Consider the following 21,988-nt stretch of genomic DNA (forward strand, 5'->3'; position numbering starts at 1 on the left):
GAATATAAGGAACCCCAGAATAAATTGGATCTTAAGAAAAAGAGTTGTCCTCTACTTTGCGAGATAAGGACATCTCGCACTTTTTAAATGGGGTAGAATGTAAGATTTCTCCCCCAGCCTTCGAGGTATACAGGAGTAAGAATCTTATAATTATTCCCTCTCTAAATAAAAGAAAGATTCTGTTTAAAAAGGGAAGACACTTTACCAGAATACCTTCTCAGGAGCCCACCTGTTTTAAAGATTCAGAACGATGAATTTAGAAGTGAGAACCGCTGTTTTGGATGCCAAGATTTTGACCATCAGTTAAAAGACTGCCTGACTCCTACCATGAAAAGGGCACAGGGAAGTCTAGAACCCAAATTCAGAGACCAATTCCTTCATACCAATCTAATCAGGGTCCGTCTCTCGGACAAGATTGCTTAACTCCATTAACTAGGTCTGACCCATTGATTAGGGTCGAGATGACCAGTCAAATGCTTGGCGACTTAGAGCAACAGATGCAGGCAATTCATAAAGATATAAACGCTGCCCAGGATCGACAGAGACAATATACATATAAGAAGAGGACAATCAGAGAATTCAAAGAAGTAGTTATAGTCTTCATTTGAATACAGACCAAAAGAATTTCTTTATCTCTAGGGGAGTATAAGTAGTTATCCCCCAGATATTGTGGACCAAAGAAAGTAGGTGACTTAGCCTACGAACTTCTTTTATCTCTTCATCTCAAAGTTCTTAATGCCTTCTTCTTAATCTCCTTCATGGCTTGGCAACAGGAATTAGTTTTATCCATGATGATTTCTCACCTTCAAGACGCAAGTGAGTCTGTGAAGAAGGATTTTATAGAACAGTATGAGCACTCACTTTTTCCTCACTTGGGAACGTCTGTAGCTCAGACCAAATGGCGGACCTATCAAGACATAACTAGGGTAACACCCTGGGGTCAGCAGCACTTTCGTAACAATGTCCGCTTGGCCATGGTTATTGAAGCCTTGGGTTTGGGTCCCCGATACTACTGCGTCATGAGATCAAGACATCTTGGGTTTTCTGAGCGGGTCTTCTAACTAGCGTGTTTTCTTCCTCATCAGAAGATATGCCTTTACCCCGTTTTTGGCTTGCCTCTCAGAGGTCCTTTTGTTAGATCACCTCATACCACTGAGATAGGTGCGGCAATAACCAACAGAATTATTCCCATAGATGAGTTACCTTATACGTGTGCAGCTTGTGAGTGCTGCTTTTGTGATCATATGATGGACGGGCTTATGGAAGTGTAAAGAGTTCTTCTATCTTTACTGTATATGTTCCAAGAATGAATAAAGTTTAAATCTTGTTCTTGTCTTGACCCTTACTCTCTTTGAGACTTTTTTAATTGGTGATTAATCTTAATTAAAAAAAATTTCTCATCTCATACTTGTGCATCTTGCGAAATTACCCCCAGTTTGCGAGATGAGGGCATCTCGCATTTTTCAAGTGGGAGAGAATGTAAGATTCCTCCCCAGCCTCTCAAAATGTCCAGCATCTTTCCCTGTAAATCAATCCCTCTTCAGAAATATAAAAGACTTGTTTCTAACTGTTTTAACCTAGAGAGAGAAAATATTCTAGAGAGAGAATATTTAGATTTTTAATATTTTTGGATAGAAAATTATCTCATCTTATTAAAATAAGTTCCTCTGAAACAGAAATTCAAAAAGAACTTTCCAATGTGCAATTGGAATTAACTCGAAATGGGTATAAAGGACCTTAGCCTAAGGGTCTAGATTTTCAGAAATTTTTGGATTATGGTCCGATTAAGGTTCCTATGGGCCAATAGCATCAATCCATGTGTAGGGAGGAGATAAATCCAATTTGTAAAAGAAGATACCCAAAAATGAGTAAATGCTCACATAAGATGAAGAGTTGAAAATGTACAAGGTTTATTAGTAAAAAACTATGAGCAATATTAAAAATATGAGATATTTTGGGTATCCAAAAATGAGTAAATGCTCACATAAGATGAAGAGTTGAAAATGTACAAGGTTTATTAGTAAAAAACTATGAGCAATATTTAAAATATGAGATATTTTGGGTATAATGATTCCATTTTGACACATATGTAAGGAAGGGGAGTTCTTTAAAGGAGGTGCATATTTCACATAAGATAAAGAGTTGAAAATGTACAAGGTTTATTAGTAAAAAACTATGAGCAATATTAAAAATATGAGATATTTTGGGTATAATGATTCCATTTTGACACATATGTAAGGAAGGGGAGTTCTTTAAAGGAGGTGCATATTTCACATGCTTGAATGAGTTTTAAACTCATAAAAATTGAGATATTTCATCTCTCCTCATTCAAGTCCTAGTTCCAAAAAGTTAGCTTAACTGACCTAAAAATGGTCAAATATTGACCAAACTGATTTAGAAAATTCTAGAATTAGTTTGTTTGGTTAGGAGCTCAAATTTTCCTATAAATAGAAGCCTCCCCCTTGTTGAAAAATATATAGTGTTTATGCATCGTTACTCTACTCCACCTAAGCCAAGAACTGTGAATTCATTAATAATTCACTAGTTTTTGGAGCTTCCCTCTTTCTTCAATCCCCATTGGTGGCTCCATCAACATACTTAACCAATTGATTCGTTGGGGGCCTCTACCGTGAACAAAGAATCAAGAAATTTGTAAGGTAATTAGTGAATTTTGATCATTTTCTATAATTTCTCAATGTTTCTCTCTTCTCAACCCCTCTCAAGCTTGAGAAGCTTAATTGGAATGGTTTTTGAATGCTATTGAAGTTAATTGATGAATGGTAGTGAAGAGTTACATAATTTGATGAATGCTATTGAAGTTAATTGATTAATGATAGTTAAAGAATTACATAAATTTTCATTTATGCTTAATTCTAATGGTTTTTATGTAATTTCTCTCTCTCACTCAAGAAATGGTCATACTCATGACCCATTCTCAATCCAAATGAAGCTTTTCATAAAGCTTTTCCTTAATCCAAGATTAATCTATGCTTGAGGCCAAATTAATGCCTTTTTTCTATGCTTTTAGTTTATGTATTTCATGAATATTGATGATTCAATCCATTATGGATTAATGATCCAATTAGGGATCATTCTATTTATTTTCTTAATGATAATTCAATCCATTATGGATTAATGATCCAATTAGGGATCATTCTATTTATTTCCTTAATGATAAGCTTTATCCCTTAGAAAATTTGAGATTTATCAATCATAGCAGCGGAGCTATGGTAAAATTTTTATAAAAATTACGCATAAAATAAATTCATTCAAAGCATGAAAAGAGGACTTCCTACCATATTCTAGGAATTATCATCCTAGATTAATTGAAAGATATTCATTGTAATCATAGAGAAATTGATTTTTATATTATACATAATTGATTTTCATGCATAAAGGTATGCATAAAAGATTATTATTTTAACATAAAAGTGTTACTTTTATCATAATTAGATTTCATGCATAGAGGTATGCATAAAAGATTATTATTTTAATGTAAAAGTGTTACTTTTATCATATTTGAATTTCATGCATAGAGGTACGCATAAAAGATGATTATTTTATTACAAAAGTGTTACTTTTAGCATAATTGGATTTCATGCATAGAGGTATGCATAAAAGATGATTATTTTATTCCAAAAGTGTTACTTTTAGCATAATTGGATTTCATGCATAGAGGTATGCATAAAAGATGAATATTTTATTGTAAAAGTGTTACTTTTATCATAATTGGATTTCATGCATAGAGGTATGCATAAAAGTTGATTATTTTATTATAAAAGTGTTACTTTTATCATATTTGGATTTCATGCATAGAGGTATGCATAAAAGTTGATTATTTTATTAGAAAAGTGTTACTTTTATCATATTTGAATTTCATGCATAGAGGTATGCATAAAAGTTGATTATTTTATTGTAAAAGTGTTACTTTTATCATATTGGATTTCATGCATAGAGGTATGCATAAAAGATATTCTTTTTATACTAAAAGTGTGATTTTCATCATAAATGGATTTTATGCATACCTTAGATGCATAAGAGAAATTCTTTTATTCTAAAAGTGTAATTCCTACCAAATTGACTTTATGCATAAGAAGATGCATAAAAGATTGATTTTAAATTTAAAAGTGTCATTCTCATCTAAATTGAATTTATGCATAGAAAAATGCATAAAAGATTGAAATTTAATTCAAAAGTGTCATTTTCATTTAAAATGAATTTATGCATAGAAAGATACATAAAAGATTGATTTTTACTTCGAAAGTATTAATCTCCTTAAATAGAATTTATGCATAAATAAATGTGTAAAGAAATCTTATATCAACTATAAGAATTCTCTTGTATTCTATAAATAGATATGAGATGTAATAGGATGTGATAAGAGGTGTATAAGATGTGATAATGGAATGAAGGGATGTAATGCATGAAAAATATGAGTAATCACCATGTAAACATGATGCCTAAGTGTGTTTAGTCTCTCACCAAGAGAATGGAAATAGCCTTCCACAAGCCAAGAGAGAAGCCATGAGCTCCAAGAAACATAAGTTTCCATTTCTAAAAATGATCATCAAAAATTACAACCATGGTCCAAGTCCCCTCTTTTATACATGGACTTGTCCCATTATTAACCCTATTGAATAAAGTTCCTACTTTATTACAAACCATCCCTTCCCAAAGATTTTGTCCTCAAAATCAATAACATGTACAATCTCAAAGTATGAGACTCTATGTAATCAATGGGAAGTGGTTAAGAGTTCTCAAGTACATCCAAAGCACATATACAATGAAAATCCGGATGTATACAAGTCCACAAAGCTTCAAGCCCAAAGTGTATGAGTGGGACTGTTATGACAGCCCTTCTAGTCGATGAAGACCCTTGAAAATCCTTCATTTAGACTCCATATATTGGGCTGAAAATGATATGTACACTCAGCCATATGTAGCCCACATCATAATCTTTCATTAGGATACGCCATGAAGCTTGTTGGAGTAGAAAAATAGGCCCAATAGTAGACCTTCCCAAAGCTGTCCAGAAATTACAGCATGTATACTTCTTTGTGTTGAGTTTGAGAGAGTTGATGGATTTAGAGTTGATGAAGCTATGAGTGCTCCCGGAATCCACAAGAATATGTGCAACCCTCCCATTGATGGTCCCCACCAACCTTAGTGTGCTTGGATTCTTGCAACCCGCCAACAACTCTTGTGAGATAGAGCATATGCAAGCTGAAATTTCTGCATTGGTAGGCATGTCTCCGTCCACAAGGCTTTCCTTAACTCCACCTCCCGGATCAAACGGAAACTCACCATCCTCCGTGATGAAAGAATGGTCTTCAAGTGACTCCTCATGTGCTTCTTCATTGCAATCCTCCCATTCCTCAATGTCATGAGAGTCATCCTTGTTCTCTTCCTTATCCATGAGGATCATAGTGGCCACAATCTTCTTTGATTTACACACATGCCCGGGTGACCACCTCTCTTTGCACTTGAAACATAGCCCTTTGCTTCTCAACTCCTCAATCTTTAGATCATCCATTCTTTGAGTCTTCTTGAAGGGTTGAAAGGGCTTCTTCTTCATGAAGTCACTACTCTTTTTGGCATCAAATTGATGTATCCCATTCTTTGGCTGTCCACCCCCAAATGATGTAGGAGTTCTTGGATTAGAGGATGGTAATGTAGAGGTAGGACCTTTCCCAAAATTGTAAGAAGTAGTGGTTGATTTGAGTGTGTCTTTGGTGAAGGTCATTGGTGAAGGTCATGGGCTGAGACCTCTTGTACTTTGGCTCATAGAGTTCAGCTAACCTCATAGCTTCTTTGAGAGAGCTAGGCCTTTGAGCCGACACATCCGCCTTGATGAAGTGTTCAAGCCCATGCACAAACTTTTTCATCTTCATGTCTTCACTCAAGCCTTCCACGTACATTGAAAGCTTCAAAAATCTCTTGATGTAACCTCTCACCATCATCCCCTTTTGAGAAAGCTCATACCATTCTTCATGGTATCGGTCAAGCACTAAGGGTGAAATGAAGGCCAAGTTCATCTCTCGCTTCAATCCTTCCCAAGTTGATGGCGTGTTCTCTTGTTTGACCAAGTGCCTCCACCATTGATGAGCATAATCTTCAAGATGTAAGGAGGAAAATTGTACCATATCACGCTCACTTTTTGGGTAAAGTTGGAAATAGGTGTCAAGCTTGGTAGCCCACTCCTCCAACTCTTGCGGAGATGACCCGTCACCTTTGAACTTTGATAGTGAGATTTTGTCTTTGACATCCTTGGAAGATATGTGGGATGGGTTATCATGTTGGGTAGAGGGCTTGAATCTTTGCATCTTCGAGTATGACTCCATAAATTGTGCAAAGTCTTTGTAATCCCTCTTGATGATATTCGACAATTCCATCCACTTCTCGTGAGCATCCCTTTGTCTTTGGGCAAAGGACATTTGATTCCAATCGAGTGCAATCTCCTCATCATTCACAAACACCTCATCCTCTTCCCTTGAATGCATTGCCCTAGAAAAGGTAGGACCCTTTGATGCATTGAGGTGAGACAAACCCGAATGAAAAGAAGGAGGAAACATGTCCTTGACAAGAGGTCTCCGTGCATCCGCCATGAATCCCCGAGTGGATGCTCCCAATGGATGCTCTTGTACGGCCTTCATGGAATCCTCATTCAAGATGCCCTTGCCTTTTCTTTGCTCATAGTCACCATAATTCCCATGCTTTTCTTGTGCTTGAGACTTCTTGTGCTTGAGACTTCCCAAACTTGTCCTCCATCACACCAATCCGTGAGGATAATGTTTCAAAATGAGAATCAAGCTTGGAGTCTAAGGTCTCCAACCGTTGTACAAGCATTTGCATGAGGGTGTCATGGTTAACCGCCGCTTGTGTCCCTTGAGAAATTTGATTATGTACATTGCCCCCATTTTCTTCATTGATGAATGCATCCCTTGCATCCATATTACCTTCCATGTCCTCATCACCAATGATCATTTCTTGCACAACATCCCCACCCTTGCGTGGTCTTCCCTTCGGCATAGTGAAGAAATGCAAGATGTTGGTAGAATGCCCAAATGATGTCGGAATTGGACAAAAGAAGGTTCTATGGGTAGGTAATGGTGTCTACTATCCTCCCAAATGAACACAGTAAGAATTAGGTGTGGGCAAGTACTCTCTGTTTTAGGGTTTGTGCGGGACAGCTGAAAGTAGTAATTTGGCTCTAAAACGCAAAATATATATCGGAATTAGGATTTTGACGGCTCTATAGAAAGCTAACGGAAGATAGAACCTACCCCTAAAAGCATTTTGATTCAGTCAAAGTGGAAGTATATTTTGTTTGACTTTGACCAGAAAGTCAACATGACTACTTTGACCGAGATTGTGATATCCGATTAAGGGGTTCTATGGCTCATTTGAAAAATCTCAAGGAGTAGAATAGAGTCGTGTAATCACTCGGACCTCATCCCAAAAACCCTAGGATTGAATTAGGGTTTTGTAAAATCCCAGAAATTCCCAAAATTCGGTCCCAAAGCTCAATCCGGCTACAAATGATTGGTGTTTCTCCCCTTGGTAGTTGTGAATAACTCTTCAAGTGTATCCATGGGGTAAACCTCCAATCAATAAGCTTGTTTGGCTCCCTTGTTGGAAAAATTCCGCCAGAGTCTCCTTTGTAATTGGAACCAAATCTCAAATGAAAATGCAACTTCTCAAATCACAATGCAATACTCTTTGTATCCCACAATGTCATGAAAGATCATATGCACTCTTTGTCCATCAAAGCATTTGCAATATCCACACAATATGACGGAAAAGGGGCCCCATTGCCCAAATGCATCCACAAAGTCGATGGTGAGGATTGTTGAGGACGCGCGTTGAAGCTTGCCGATCTCCCGGCCAAGCTCTTCTCACCCCTTCACCGAGTTTTCCTCCAAGGTGAAGGTTGAGGCCATTTCTTCACACCGGTGTACCTAATCCCCCTTTGTACCGCTTTACCAAGCAATCACGGCACAAAGAGTTCAAGCCATTCTCCCCTTGGCCTCTCCAACCAATGCCAAGGTACCCTCACACATTGCTAGATTCTATAGAAACTTGAAGTGGTAGCAATGGTGAGTGTAGGTACAAAATGATGTGGATAATATCAAATGATAGAACAAGTTTGTTGGCTTACAAGTATTGAGCATGACTCATGCCCTTTTACAATTTAGAACTCATCAATAAAGCATGGACTCATGCCTCAATCCATCATCCAAAAGCTCCAACACAAACCAACAATTCACAATGCCCTCACCATGGCATTTGCATAAGCATTTGTTAACCACAATCAAGGCATTTGCAATTGCATTCCAACAATCCCTTTCACATCATATTGACAAATGCATGCTTCCAAAACTTATGCTCTCTTATGCCCATGTGTAAAACATAGCATTGGCATGGCTATGTATAGCATCCATAGTGTCCATATGGCATCAAGATGAGCATGAGGGACTCCAAAAACATTGCATAAGCTTGCTATTCCATCAATGGCATGCCAAATGAGACATAATGAAGAAAATCCTCCAAAATGTGATCTATGAATTGGCCAAGCTCATGTAGAATCAATTCCTTTCACCATTGCCATCAATAATGCATGGAGAAGCAATATTGGCATGTGAATGGTCAAGCTTTAATGGTTAATTTCTGAAAATTAGGGGAGTTTGAATGTGTCCAACCCTAATCCATTCCCAAGCTCCACCAAATGCTTCAAACTTGCAAGAAATTGATCAAACCACTCACCAATGTCATCCGGAAAGCTTCAATGGTAGAAAATGTTGAAGAAGCCTCTTGTTGAAGAAAAACGTAGCCTCTTTTTGCTCCCTGATTTGCAGCCAAAGAACACCATTTCTCCCTCTCCATTGGCCATGAAATGCTCCCCAAAATCTCACCAAAAAGGGCTAAAACACTTAGCAATCCTTCATGAAGCTTGTGGCTAAGCTTCATAGCTTGGAGGAGGCATGGAAGAGGCGACGAAAATCAACGAAAATCAGCCCCAAAATTCAACGTGGAAGTGAAAATTCAGCCCCATTGCTAGTCTCCATGCTCATTGAGAAAAGAAATCACCATAATATGATGCTTGCAGCCATCTATGTTGAGTAGAACTTGGCAATGAAAGCTCAACTTTCAGCCATGGAGAAAGGTTCACAAGCTCCCAAATCTTGAGAAAAAATTTGCAAGAAAGAGGCTCAAATGAAAGATCTCAAGAAGCTCTACAAAAACCCTAAGGTTTGACATCAAAACGGGTAAAGGAAGAGCATCCCATGGCTATGGAAAGCTTGAGGAAGAAGAAGATGATTACTAAACATGATTAGCAGAAAAATTAATTGCAATTAGTCACTTGCCCTAAGTTTTGGCCCGACTGCCCCAAATTTTTAGTCCAGAGGCCCAAAATTTGGTCCAAAAATGGCAAAATTGGCCAAAATCACTCAAAATTCAAGCAATTTCCATGAAATGCTCACCATATCCATGAGATTAAGCAAGATTAGAGAAGATTTGTCAAGAATCACTCAAGGATTACAAGAAAATGAGAAAAAAAATTAAAAGAAACTCAAATTTTCAAGCAAATTTTCCCAACAACCCATGCATGCCCATGATCAAAATCAAGAGCTCTGATACCAATTGGAATGAAGGGATGTAATGCATGAAAAATATGAGTAATCACCATGTAAACATGATGCCTAAGTGTGTTTAGTCTCTCACCAAGAGAATGGAAATAGCCTTCCACAAGCCAAGAGAGAAGCCATGAGCTCCAAGAAACATAAGTTTCCATTTCTAAAAATGATCATCAAAAGTTACAACCATGGTCCAAGTCCCCTCTTTTATACATGGACTTGTCCCATTATTAACCCTATTGAATAAAGTTCCTACTTTATTACAGATAAGAGGTGATAAGATGCTTATGAAATAAGTTAGGAGGTGATAAGATGAATTAAGATGTGGATGTATGTGAATGTGGATGTAGATGTGGATGTATAGATGTAAATATGGAATGTGGATGTGGATGTATGTATGTATGTGGATGTATAGATGTGAATGGGAATGTGGATGTGGATGTATGTGAATGTGGATGTAGATGTGAATGTATAAATGTGAATGTGGAATGTGGATGTGGATGTATGTATGTATGTGGATGTATAGATGTGAATGGGAATGTGGATATGGATGTATGTATGTATGTGGATGTGGATGTATGAATGAGGACGTGATAGTGGATGTATGCATGTGGATGTGGATGTATGGATGTGGATATGGATGTGTATGTATGAATGTGGATATGGGATGTGGATGTATAAATGAGGATGTGAAAATGGAGGTAAGCATGTAAATGTGGATGTATGGATGTGAATGTGGATGTGGATGTGGATGTGGATATGGATGTGTATGTATGAATGTGGATATGGGATGTGGATGTGTAAATGAGGATGTAAAAATGGATGTATGCATGTAGATGTGGATGTATGGATGTGGATGTATGGATGTGAATGTGAATGTGTATATGAATTAATGTGTCGTCGATATGAGGAAATGGATGAGAATGAGTACACATTGAATGGAATGTGGAATAAGTAATGTGGACTAAGGAGGGATAATGTGGAAAGACGAGAGTTCGATTTAGAAACTGTATTTTGTGACTATTTGTAAATGACTGTTTTATGTCAAGAATGTTGGGGAAGCATTTTGACCGTCTTGTGGATTAAGGTCATGAAGACCTAACTGTTAAAGTTGCAACTGCTGACGGAGAGTCAATGGAGGACGTCTCGCGTAGCAAGGTCGACCGAGGTCTTGACCAGCCTCGGTTCGATTTAAATGGTGAGCTTCCGGTACGGTGGATGAGGGACCAAGGAAGCGGCCTATGAGTGAAGCGCTAGGTCACCTGCGAAGGATCCTAGAGGGTGCTGACCATATGGTGCTCGGGCTCTGGGTCGCTGAAGATACCCACACGTGCGTCGTGGAAGATATTGGAATAAAGAATAAGAATTGTTTTCTGAAACCGGGCATGGATCAGGTTGATTGACCTTGCTGGTTCTCAACGGATGAGTCCATGGCTCTTTTATATGGATTTGTGGGATGATCTTGCTGATCTTTCACGGAGATTCCATTCTATTATATGAATATATTGCCGGTTACTATGAGCTAGGAACTATGGAAAAGGCCCCTGAGTGAACAGGTGGTGAGCGTTCTGGTTGCCAATGATGCCATAAGTATACCGATGAATGAATGACTGGAAATAAGGATTCAACCAGAGACTATGAGGATTGTCATCAGTGACATAATGGTTTCATTAAAGGATTGTTTTAAAGTTAGCCGATGCTAAGAAAAAGGCGATTTCATATTGGGTGTGTAAGTGGTGTGACTAGTTTTATGTTTGCATGAACTTCCAGCTAGGGGGCCTTGGAACTCTTTTCCTTGGTACCCGGGACAAAACCTAACCAAATTCTTAATTGGATCCCATCACTACAGTGGTTGGGCGGTTGGCTAACCCATGGGACTGGATGGGGTTAGGCTGGACTGATGGATCCGTAAATCGAGATTTAATTTATATTATTACGATAGATGAAGTAAATCTCGGATAGTAATTGTTCTATGGATAGGAATCAACGGCTGTGCCTCTTGATGGGGAAAAAAGCGCTGATCCCAATGATCCAAGTGCAAGTTTCTTCCTTGAGATTTGACCAAGTACCGTTAGAGGTGCAGTCGGATCAGTTTGATTATTAATGATCTTGACTACGTTAGAGTAAAGAGTTATCCTGGTGGAATCGCCCGTGCTTTCTAGGTAAAGGAAGTTTTTTCAGTTTCGGTTTTGGACAAACCGATGGATTAGTCTCTTATCCGGATATCCGTGGTGGGCGAGGCCCCGTGTGAGACCCCTACCCGCGCACGATGTGCTACTTCCGCTGCTAGCACCCCGAATCCGTTGCGCGGTGGAGACCGGGATCTCACAAATTTTGAGCATTATTAATTTTATTGGAAAATATGGGTAGAATTGATTTTTGTAAATCCCATGATTCTTTTACTCAAAAAGAAGAATATTGAATATATTTCACTTGATAAATTTGAGAAATAATTTGACAATATCCATCAAGAAAAAGTACCTTTAACTAGGCCAAGCAATTGGCAGAAACTTAGAAAAGTCCCATTTGTATCAAAGGTATAAAATGGTACTAAATGTGAATGCGATGTGATAAGATATGTATGTGATGTGATAAGATATGTATGTGATGTGAGAAGATATGAATGTGATGTGAGGAGATGTGAGTGGATGAGATGTAATGTGATGTTGTAAATGGATGTGGTTGTGAATGTGATGAGATGTTATGTGATGTTGTAAATGGATGTGGATGTGGATGTGGATGTGATAAGATGTGTATGTGATGTGATAAGATATGAATGTGATGTAAGGAGATGTGAGTGGATGTGATGAGATATGATGCGATGTAATGGATGTGGATGTGGATGTGAATGTCATGAGATGTGAATGATATGTAAATGGTGTGATGTGATGTAAATGGACGAGAATGAGATGTGATAGATGTGCATGTGAATGAATGGATGGATGTGAATGAGAATGAATGGATGGATGTTGATAGATGTGAATGTGAATGAATGGATGGATGTGGATGAATGAGATATGTGAATGGATGTGATGAGATATGGATAGATGTGGATGTGATGTAATATGGATGGAATGAATTTGATGTGATAAGGATAAATGTGGATGGAATGTATGTGATGTGATGTGGATGTAATGAATGTGATGGATGTGAATGGGTATGATGAGATATGAATGAATGTGATGAGATGTGAGTGGATGTGAATGGAATTGAATGTGATGTGATGAGATGTGAATGGGTGTGATGAGATATGAATGAATGTGATGAGATGTGAGTGGATGTGATGAGATGTGAATGGATGCAATGAGATGTGAATGAAATTGAATGTGATGTGATGAGATGTGAATGGATGCGATGGAATGTGAATGGATGTGAATGTGATGTGATGATATCTAAATGGATGTGATGGATGTGAATGTGATGTGATGATATCTAAATGGATGTGAATGTGATGTGATGATATCTAAATGGATGTGATGTGATGTGAATATGATATGATGAGATGTAAATGGATGTGAAAATGATGTGATAAGACTTGAATGGATGAGATGTGATGTGAATGGATGTGATGTGAATCGGGGTAGATGTGAATGGATGAGATGTGATGTGATATGGTGTGGATTGGGGTAGATGTGAATGGATGAGATGTGATGTGAATGGATGTGATGTGATGTGGATTAGGGTAGATGTGAATGGATGAGATATGATGTAAATGGATGTGATGTGATGTGATGTGGATATGGGTAGATGTGAATGGATGAGATGTGATGTGATGTAATGAGGATCTGAATAGATATAATTGGATGTGATGAGATGTAATATGATATGATTGGATGAGAATGGATGAAGGATGATGGGAATAGATATGACTGGATGTGGAATAAGAAAAATGAATTGATTTGGAAGAATGTGGAATAACGAGAAACGATGTGGAAAGATGAGAGTTTGTTAGAAATTGTATTTATGACCTGTTTTTAAATGACTGTTTTCTGTCAAGAATGCTGGGGAAGCATTTTGACCATCTTGAATGAGATCGTGGAGACCTACGTGATAAAGTTGCACCTGTTGACGGACAGTAAATGGAGGATGTCTCGCGTAGCAAGGTCGCCGGCCGAGGTCTTGACCAGCCTCGGTTCGATTTAAATGGTGAGCTTCTGGTACGGTTGATGAGGGACCAAGGAAGCGGCCTATGAGTGAGCTTCTGGTACGGTTGATGAGGGACCAAGGAAGCGGCCTATGAGTGAAGCGCTAGGTGACCTGCGAAGGAGCCTAGAGGGTGCTGACCATATGGTGCTCGGCCTCTGGGTCATCGAAGATAACCACGTGTGCGTCGAGGAAGAAAATGGAACAAGGTGTTAGAGTTGTTTTCTAAACTCAGGCACAGATCTTGTTGATTGTCCTTGCTGCTCCTCAACGGATTAGTCCATGGCTCTTTTATATGGATCTGTTGGTTGACCTTGCTGATCTTCAACGGAGAATCCATCTGGATTTTCTTATGTGATTATATTGCCAGGTACTATGAGCTAGGAACTATTGAAAAGGCCCCTGAGTGAATAGGTGGTGAGCGTTTTGGTTGCCAATGATGCCATAGGTACACCGATGAAGGAATGATTGGAAATTAGAATTCAAGCTGGATATTTTGGAGGATTATGATCAGTGATACTATGGTTTCATTAAAAGATTGTTTTAAAGACAGTTGAATCAGTGAAACAGGCAATTTTATATTGGGTGTATAAGTGGTGTGACTATCTTGAAGTTTTCTTGAAGCGCCGGTTCGGGGGCCTGGGAGCTCTTTTCCCTGGTACCCGGACAAAACATAACCTAATTTCTAAATGGATCCTATCACTACAGTGGTTGGGCGGTTGGCTTACCCATGGGATTGGATGGAGTTAGGGGACTGATGGATCCCTAAAATGAGACTCAATTCTGTTATATTACGATAGATGAAGTAAATCTTGGATAGTCTTTGTTCTATGGAAAAGAATCAATAACGGCTCTGTCTCTTGATGAGGAAGAAAGTGTTGGTCTCTATGATCCAAGTGCAAGTCTCTTCCTTGATCTGACCATGTGACTTACGGGTTCGGTCGGATCAATTTGGTTAGTTAAGGCTCTTGACTACGTTAGAATAAAAATATCATGTGGAGGAATCGCCTGTCTGCTGGGCGAGAGAAGTTTTTCCAGGTTCGGTTTTGGAAGAACTGAGGGATTAGTCTCTTGTCTGGATATCCGTGGGCGAGGCCTCAAGTGAGAGGTTCTGGCGCCCTGCGCAAGAAGTGCTACTTTCGCTGCTAGCATCCCCAATCCACCACCCGATGGGATGTCTAGACACTCAATCTTCTTTCGACTTCCATATTGGTGTGACATAAAGATCAATTATCTCTTAGATCCCATGCATATCTTCAAGAATGTGGCAATAAATATTTGGGACCATTTAATTAGTAAAAGAGATACAAAGGGTGTAAAGGATGACTTACAAAACATTGGACGCCTTTAAAGTGCATGACCAATTGAAATTGAGAGTGGTAACATGGTCCTACTAAAGGAACCATGGGTATTAACCAAGAAGGAGCACAATAAGGTGAAAAGTTTGATTGCCTCTTTTTGTACACTAATGAGAGTAATGCATTCATTGAAGGGCGCCTTCACAAAGACCAAAAAGAAAGGAGAGGTACAATTATATGGCCTCAAGACACATGATTGGCACAAGATATTACATGTATATAAATATTCGCTTATTCATTTTCTCTTTATGGTACATAATTTGTAGGCTCAAATACTAACTTCCATTTTTTTCTATGCATAGTTTATTCTTCCAATTGCAATATTTGGTTGTGGTGGAGACAAGAAGGTGAGAGAGGCTATTTACAAAATGGGAAGCTTGGTGAGGTTTGAATCTTCTCTTCAATTTACTAGCTAAGTTATATTGCAAAAGGTGAGAGGCTATTTACAAAATGGGAAGCTTGGTGAGGTTTGAATCTTCTCTTCAATTCACTAGATAAGTTATATTGCATATTTGGTATTCTCATGCGCTCACAAGTTATGTAATGGTAAATAGTACACATGATTGCTATGTATATATTAAAGGAGATATATTCTACATCCATTGAGATATATTCTACATCCATTGAGATGGCTTGCCTCAATGCTATTGAGGCCGTGTGTATGATTGAGGAAAACTTTCAACAATTCTCACTAGACCTTATGGTGCATTTGGTTGATAAAGTGGTGCTTTGTGGTGTTGTTCATGTTTGATTGATATTTTTACTTGAAAGGTTTGTGAAAACCTTAAAGGACTTTGTGAGACAAAGAGCAAGGCCAAAAGCAAGCATGGTATAGAGAGATGGTTGATGTGAGAGTCTCTTGTGTATATCTCAAAACATATATCTCGCATATCCTTCCATGCCACGATTGTGGAGCAATGAGGAGGATGACCAAGTAATCACTAATGTGCCACAAGGAAAAGAAAGGAAACGAAGACTGGATGAAGCATTATACCACAAGGTGAATACATTCTACATTCTAAATAGTCCCATCATGGGGAAGTGGATTGGGAGATACAAGGATGCAACCAATAGACGAAAGGATATGAGAGAAGAGCTCTGAGAAGAGCAAATAAAGGCTTGCCATTCCCACTCGGCTTGAAACCTCTACCAAATGTGATCAATATATAGAATGGCTTCGTATGGAAATATTGATGACATCACAAAATGGAGAGATGATCACAAGAGAAGAGCATGAGTATGCAAAAGGATGTGACTCTCAATTAAGTACATTCTTCATCTTTGTCTCATGCTTCGATCGTTATATACCTTGTTTAATGCACTATACTAAATGTAATGCTTTTGTTTAATGTTAGTACAAACTATATAATGCAACATGGTCAGAGGGAATGCACTTTCGCATGGAGCATGTGGATTCTAAAAGAAACACATTTGATTATGGTGTGATGGCAACTTTTGAGAAATAAAGTCGAGCTAGTAGACATGATACCAATATCATAGAGAACAATCTTGAGTCTTGTGGAACTATTAAAGATATTCTTGAGGCTGGGTTTAGAGCATTTAGTCCATTCATCTTTGATGTGAAATCGTTCAAGGTGATATATGGAGGTGCTTAAGCAACCATGAAGATTCATCTGAATGGGTTCTTTCAAATTGATTCCACCAAGTCTTGGAATGATGAGAAATATTTTCGTACTACCTCAACATTGTCAATAGGTTAGTAATCCAATTAATCCCAAAATAAATCTTGATTTAGTATAATAAAAGTGTAACCCCTTTGCTTTTTGATATTAGGTTGTGCTTCACGCCAATCAAATTACTCCAGTGGTGGTATGCTATACATGTTTTCTCTCCTTCAAAACATATCTTTCAAGATCAAGATGTGGAGGTCAAATCTCATGATGAGGTGCAAGTACTACCTCAAATCGGCTAATTGGAAGAAGACGAGATGAAGAAAACATTTTGGAGGAGGCCAATCAAGAGCATGAGAAACATAAATCTGAAGAAGATGATGAGTCACCTATCAATCATGTGATAATGCTTGATTGGATAATGATAGTGATATTGATATGAAACCCTATATTTTCATTAAGCTCCCATTAGATATAAACATTAATGAAGCAACACATATGTATTTATTACAAGATGGGATAGATTCATGATCTTGACATTGTTTTCCTTGTCAAAAGTTTTCAACTATCTTTTTTTTGCTCGAAACATAGCTCCAAGAGTTCTGATGGATCTTTTTTTAAAATTATAATCATTTTCTGTGTGTATGTAACATGTATAACTTAAACTTAGCATCCAAAAACTCTTTGTAATTTTATGCAACAAGAATAGAAGCAAAATTTTGCTGCTATTTTTAACGCTCAACAGCAAAATTATAGCAAAATTTCGTTGCTATACTCGCTGCTTAGCATTAAAATTTCGCTACCCAACAATGAAATTTTGCTGCATGACAGCGACGGAAATCCCTAACATCTCGACAAAATAAACATTGCTGGAACGATACTAGTAAATGCTGCGATGTCTTGACGTGTTATAGTGTCTTGTGTGAAAAGATAAGAAACTAAAAGATACACAACAAAGCTCAATAAAGCAGTAGGGAAACTGCATTCTTTAATCCAATATCAAATGTAACCATTGTGGAAGGATGGGGCCTGTAATGGCCCAATGTCATCATCGAAACAAGCCCAAGCTTGTATGTGATGCATGTGGCAAGGTAGAACACCTTGAGAAGAAATGCTAGTCAAAGGAGAAGCAACAAAGCAAGGTAATGGTGGAAGCAACTCATGAGGATACTCCACAAGAACACTTTTCCTAGGTGCAACAATGATGTATGTGATATCATGTCTTATGTTAATGTCAACCTTGGGATTGGGAAGCTCTTGGTGAAGATGTGTCCATATGTATGTGGATGTGATGATGTCTATGTAACATGTCATGTTGATGTAATCATCGCTAGCCACCTATGATGTAGGCTAATACATGTCTACACCTGTAGAAAAAACCTAGGGGTCACTCATAAACATGTAACATAGTACCTAGGTTAATGGAGGGTTTTGTCTTTTATACGTGGACTTACATAACGCTTGCATGCAAGATAGAATTTTAAAAATACCCATCAAAAGTAAGGATAACCATGACAATAGAGTAAGTATTGTGGGCGAGTTATCTTATCTAATGGCAAGAGTTCAAGATTACCAGATTGAAATTGAAAGCTACATATCTCACAACTCCTCTTTTTGTGAGTCTAATGAAACCCCCATTCTAAAACCACACAAGGATTCGGCCAAGCCCTTTTTGTGTTACAATCACGAAAGTGGCCTACCTAGCATGGAAGTCCCTAATCAAAATGTTTAAAGCATGGAAGTCCCTATATCAGAATGTTTAAAGCATGGAAGTCCCTATATTAGAATGTTTAAAGCATGGTCAAGATTCTCTTGGCAAGATGCGGCTTTTCCCAAAATATAAATATCATAAGTAGTTCCTACGCAAGCATGTGCACAGAGAGAGAGAGAGATTATTTTTGAGTGATCTAGGTGTAGTTAAGGGATGGAGGTATGGGAACATAGGTCTAAGGGAGAGAGGTTTATTAGCAAGGTCACTCCAAGGAAAATTTATCTTCTTTAATGCAATGGCTCACAAAGCCCCCATGAGTTATCTATGTGTGGCTCCCTTACATGGCATGTTCTCTTCTCAAATCCATCACCTTCTAGATACTAATTTTTACATTATATCATGAGAGGGAAAGTATTACTAATATTTCTAAATGTAAAAAGAAATATTTCAAGTTTAATCTATTATTGATAATATGAATGAGAAATACTTAGCTTTATTTGCATTTTGTTTTAATCTTCCATTATTAAATTAAATAGAAGCTCATTTCAATTACAATGTATTATTTATAAGAATGTCATATATTATCCAAATTATAACATAAAAGGATGATACATGGATATGTGGGTGTAGATTACAAGGGGATGGGAGGGATGACCTCTCCCACCCCCTTTTAAGTTGTGGATTTTTTTTAAAAAAAATTAAGTTGGTTTTTCCTATTGGGTGATTTTCTTTAATTTACAGTGGGGATATTACAAGGGGACATATGTTACAAGGGGGTGGGAGGGATGACATCCTTTTAAGTTGTGGATTTTGGTTTTTAAAGCCTATTTGTGTTGGGTTTTTCTTAATGGGTGATTTTTCTTTTTCATTTAGTGGGGGAATATTATCATAATAAATAGGATAATGACATGTGGAAAGAAGACACATGAAGTGGGTAAACTTACTTTATTGTTCAAACTCTTTTGAACATTTGGCTTTTGGGAGATGTTGAATGGCTTTTATTCTTTATGACAATGGCTCAACCACATCTTTTGTTTTTTAGATGAGTGTAAAGACATAATAGTGTACCAGGGGACTTGAGTAATTTTTTTGAACATTTGGCTTTTGGGAGATGTTGAATGACTTTTATTCTTTATGAGAATGGCTCAATAGTCAACCACATCTTTTGCTTTCTAGATGAATGCAAAGACATAATATTGTACCATGGGACTTGAATAATAAGTTTCATTGGGTTCCACAACAAGGAAAAAATAATGAGATCCTTTAAAAAATGATGTACTATTTTACAAGAAAACTTAATGGAATCTAATTTTTTAAATTACCCAAAGCCATTATTTTTAAAAAGTGGATTTTGAAGGAAAAATTACCTAAAATACACTACACGTCAACACATAAGATATAAAATTTTAAAGATATCTCCAAGGTTTTAATACTTGCATATACAAATAATTTTTTTTCCAACCCATATATATTTATTTAATGATAACACGGCCTTGTTTTTTTTTTAACCTGAAGGTCTCACTCGTAAGAAATTGCCCATATCATGTGCATTCGTAGGGTACTAAAAAATAGATATGTATATATATATATATATATATATATTTGGGAATATACATATCATTTCTTATATGTATACGTTCTTTTAAAAACATTGGTAACTAATAAATAGGATACCTATTATAAATGAATATATGTAAAAAAGGTGCAATTTACAATGGGAATACATATCATTTCTTTCATGTATACATTCTTGGTAACTAATAAACAAGACACCTATTGTAAATGTAAATATATAAAAATACCCTAACTTAAAATAGGTTTCCTATCGACATGTTTTTTTTTTGTGATCCCCATCCCCCCATTGCCCCCACCCCCCCCAAAAAAAAAGAAAAAAAAAGATTTTTTACCTTAGTCCACAACATATACGTGCCATTTAGAAAAAAGGGATGTCAGAGCTAAGTATGAGCAGCTTGAGAATATCTTGGTGATTGCTAACCTGAGAAGACCTTATAGAGTCTATTATATTACATACAAAAGTCTCCTTTCATACCCAAAACATGTGCTTTGGTTCACAAAATGACTCAATAGTCAAAACATATTTTCCATAATAAAGACATACTATTATATTGCCATTCGGTAGAGAGTCGGGCTTCCACGTCTTTTCGATACTTCAAATCGAAATTGAACTCATACTTCAAATCGAAATTGAACTCATATAACCCATCGTAGCCACCCTGTTGACAAAATAGCATTGGAAAATGGACTTATCCAATAATAAAATGGATTGCACTCTATATAATGATGCCGAACGAAGGGCTATAATATCTGTTTCAGAGAACAACTTCTTAACTGGTGCAGCACGTAACTGGTGCTTCTGATGGCTAGATTGTGGTGGTGTTCCCTATTGTTATTGGTCATCGTCCTATTATCTTTTCATCATGTTGAAGGTAATATTGGGATTTTTTTTTTAACCCAACAAGCGCAAGAATTAATTAAGAGAGACAAAATTACAGTAACTGGCTGTGATACAGCACTCGGATCCACTGATCACAGACATAAATATTGGGTTTGCTCAGTAATTTTGTTTTGCCCTTAATTTATCCCAATTTAAGGAACTAATTATACTTTGTCGTGTGATCTACACGGCACGTTGGTTTGGTGGTGGCGATCTGCCTGGTACTACTATCAGTACAAGGCCATGAGATGGTAAGCAAGCGCATATAAAATATCATCTGAAGTGAAGATGGTGTACATTAAACTTACGACTTTAGTTGTCTAATTACATATCCTGCGCCGTGATGATTAATTAGGAAAAGGGTGGCGGCTCCAATCGGCGTCTGCTACAGACAACAAGTAAGAAATCCATTAACGGGCGAACTACTAAAATCCGATTTTTGCAATATGCTGATTCATTAATTAATATGCTGATTTTAGTGTATACGACTATGCTGCAGGCAGTTGCCCTGGCATCGCGTGCCCTAGGATCGTGTGCGTCAAGGGTGTGAATGTGACTTGCAATGTAAACCCTAACGGCGCGGACCTCCCATGCTTGTGTTGCGGGGCCCGCTGTGTGGCCGGCGTATCCCAGTGTTTCCACAACACCCCAAATGGAAGTCAATCTTGTGGTTTCTAAATTCCACCCACTTACTTAGCACTTGGCCACAAATAAAGACCACAATAATAAAGCAATCTGCTTTGCTGCACGATTCATCAACTTTGATTTGTTGGTTTATGGATGATGTTTTTTTTTTCGTTTAAACTTGTTCAACTAATAATTTCTTTTTAATTCTTATCGTATATTACTCAAGTGGCTAAATATTTAACAAATAATTTATTTTCATTTGTGTTGTATATTAATCAAAACATTCACTTTCTTATTGTATAGTTTGAGCCTTCATTATCAAGGTTCTTACCTTACAGAGAAATAGATATTAAAAGTGCAACCCTCTTCTATACACTCCTTCTCAATAAATACTGCCATTTGCAACTATATGACTAGCACTCATCTCA

The 21,988-nt window shown here is 37.5% G+C and overlaps 1 protein-coding gene across 2 annotated transcripts; it reads left to right on the forward strand.

Annotated features, from left to right (window-relative positions):
- The first annotated feature begins 20,797 nt into the window (after positions 1-20,797).
- On the forward strand, positions 20,798-21,692 carry LOC147621626 (uncharacterized). Of its 2 annotated transcripts, none has more exons than XM_086824593.1 (4): positions 20,798-20,925; positions 21,168-21,184; positions 21,289-21,331; positions 21,433-21,692. In XM_086824593.1, exons 1-4 carry the CDS (start codon positions 20,856-20,858, stop codon positions 21,609-21,611), a joined length of 309 nt encoding a protein of 102 aa, XP_086680719.1. In that variant the 5' UTR covers positions 20,798-20,855; the 3' UTR covers positions 21,612-21,692. The 2 variants fall into 2 exon arrangements, with proteins under 2 accessions (XP_086680719.1, XP_086680720.1); XM_086824594.1 differs by having other exon boundaries at positions 21,174-21,184.
- Positions 21,693-21,988: the final 296 nt, after the last annotated feature.

The sequence above is a fragment of the Cibotium barometz genome, chromosome 30, assembly GCF_041138505.1.
Source record: "Cibotium barometz isolate CiBa-2024 chromosome 30, ASM4113850v1, whole genome shotgun sequence".
NCBI lineage: Eukaryota > Viridiplantae > Streptophyta > Polypodiopsida > Cyatheales > Cibotiaceae > Cibotium > Cibotium barometz.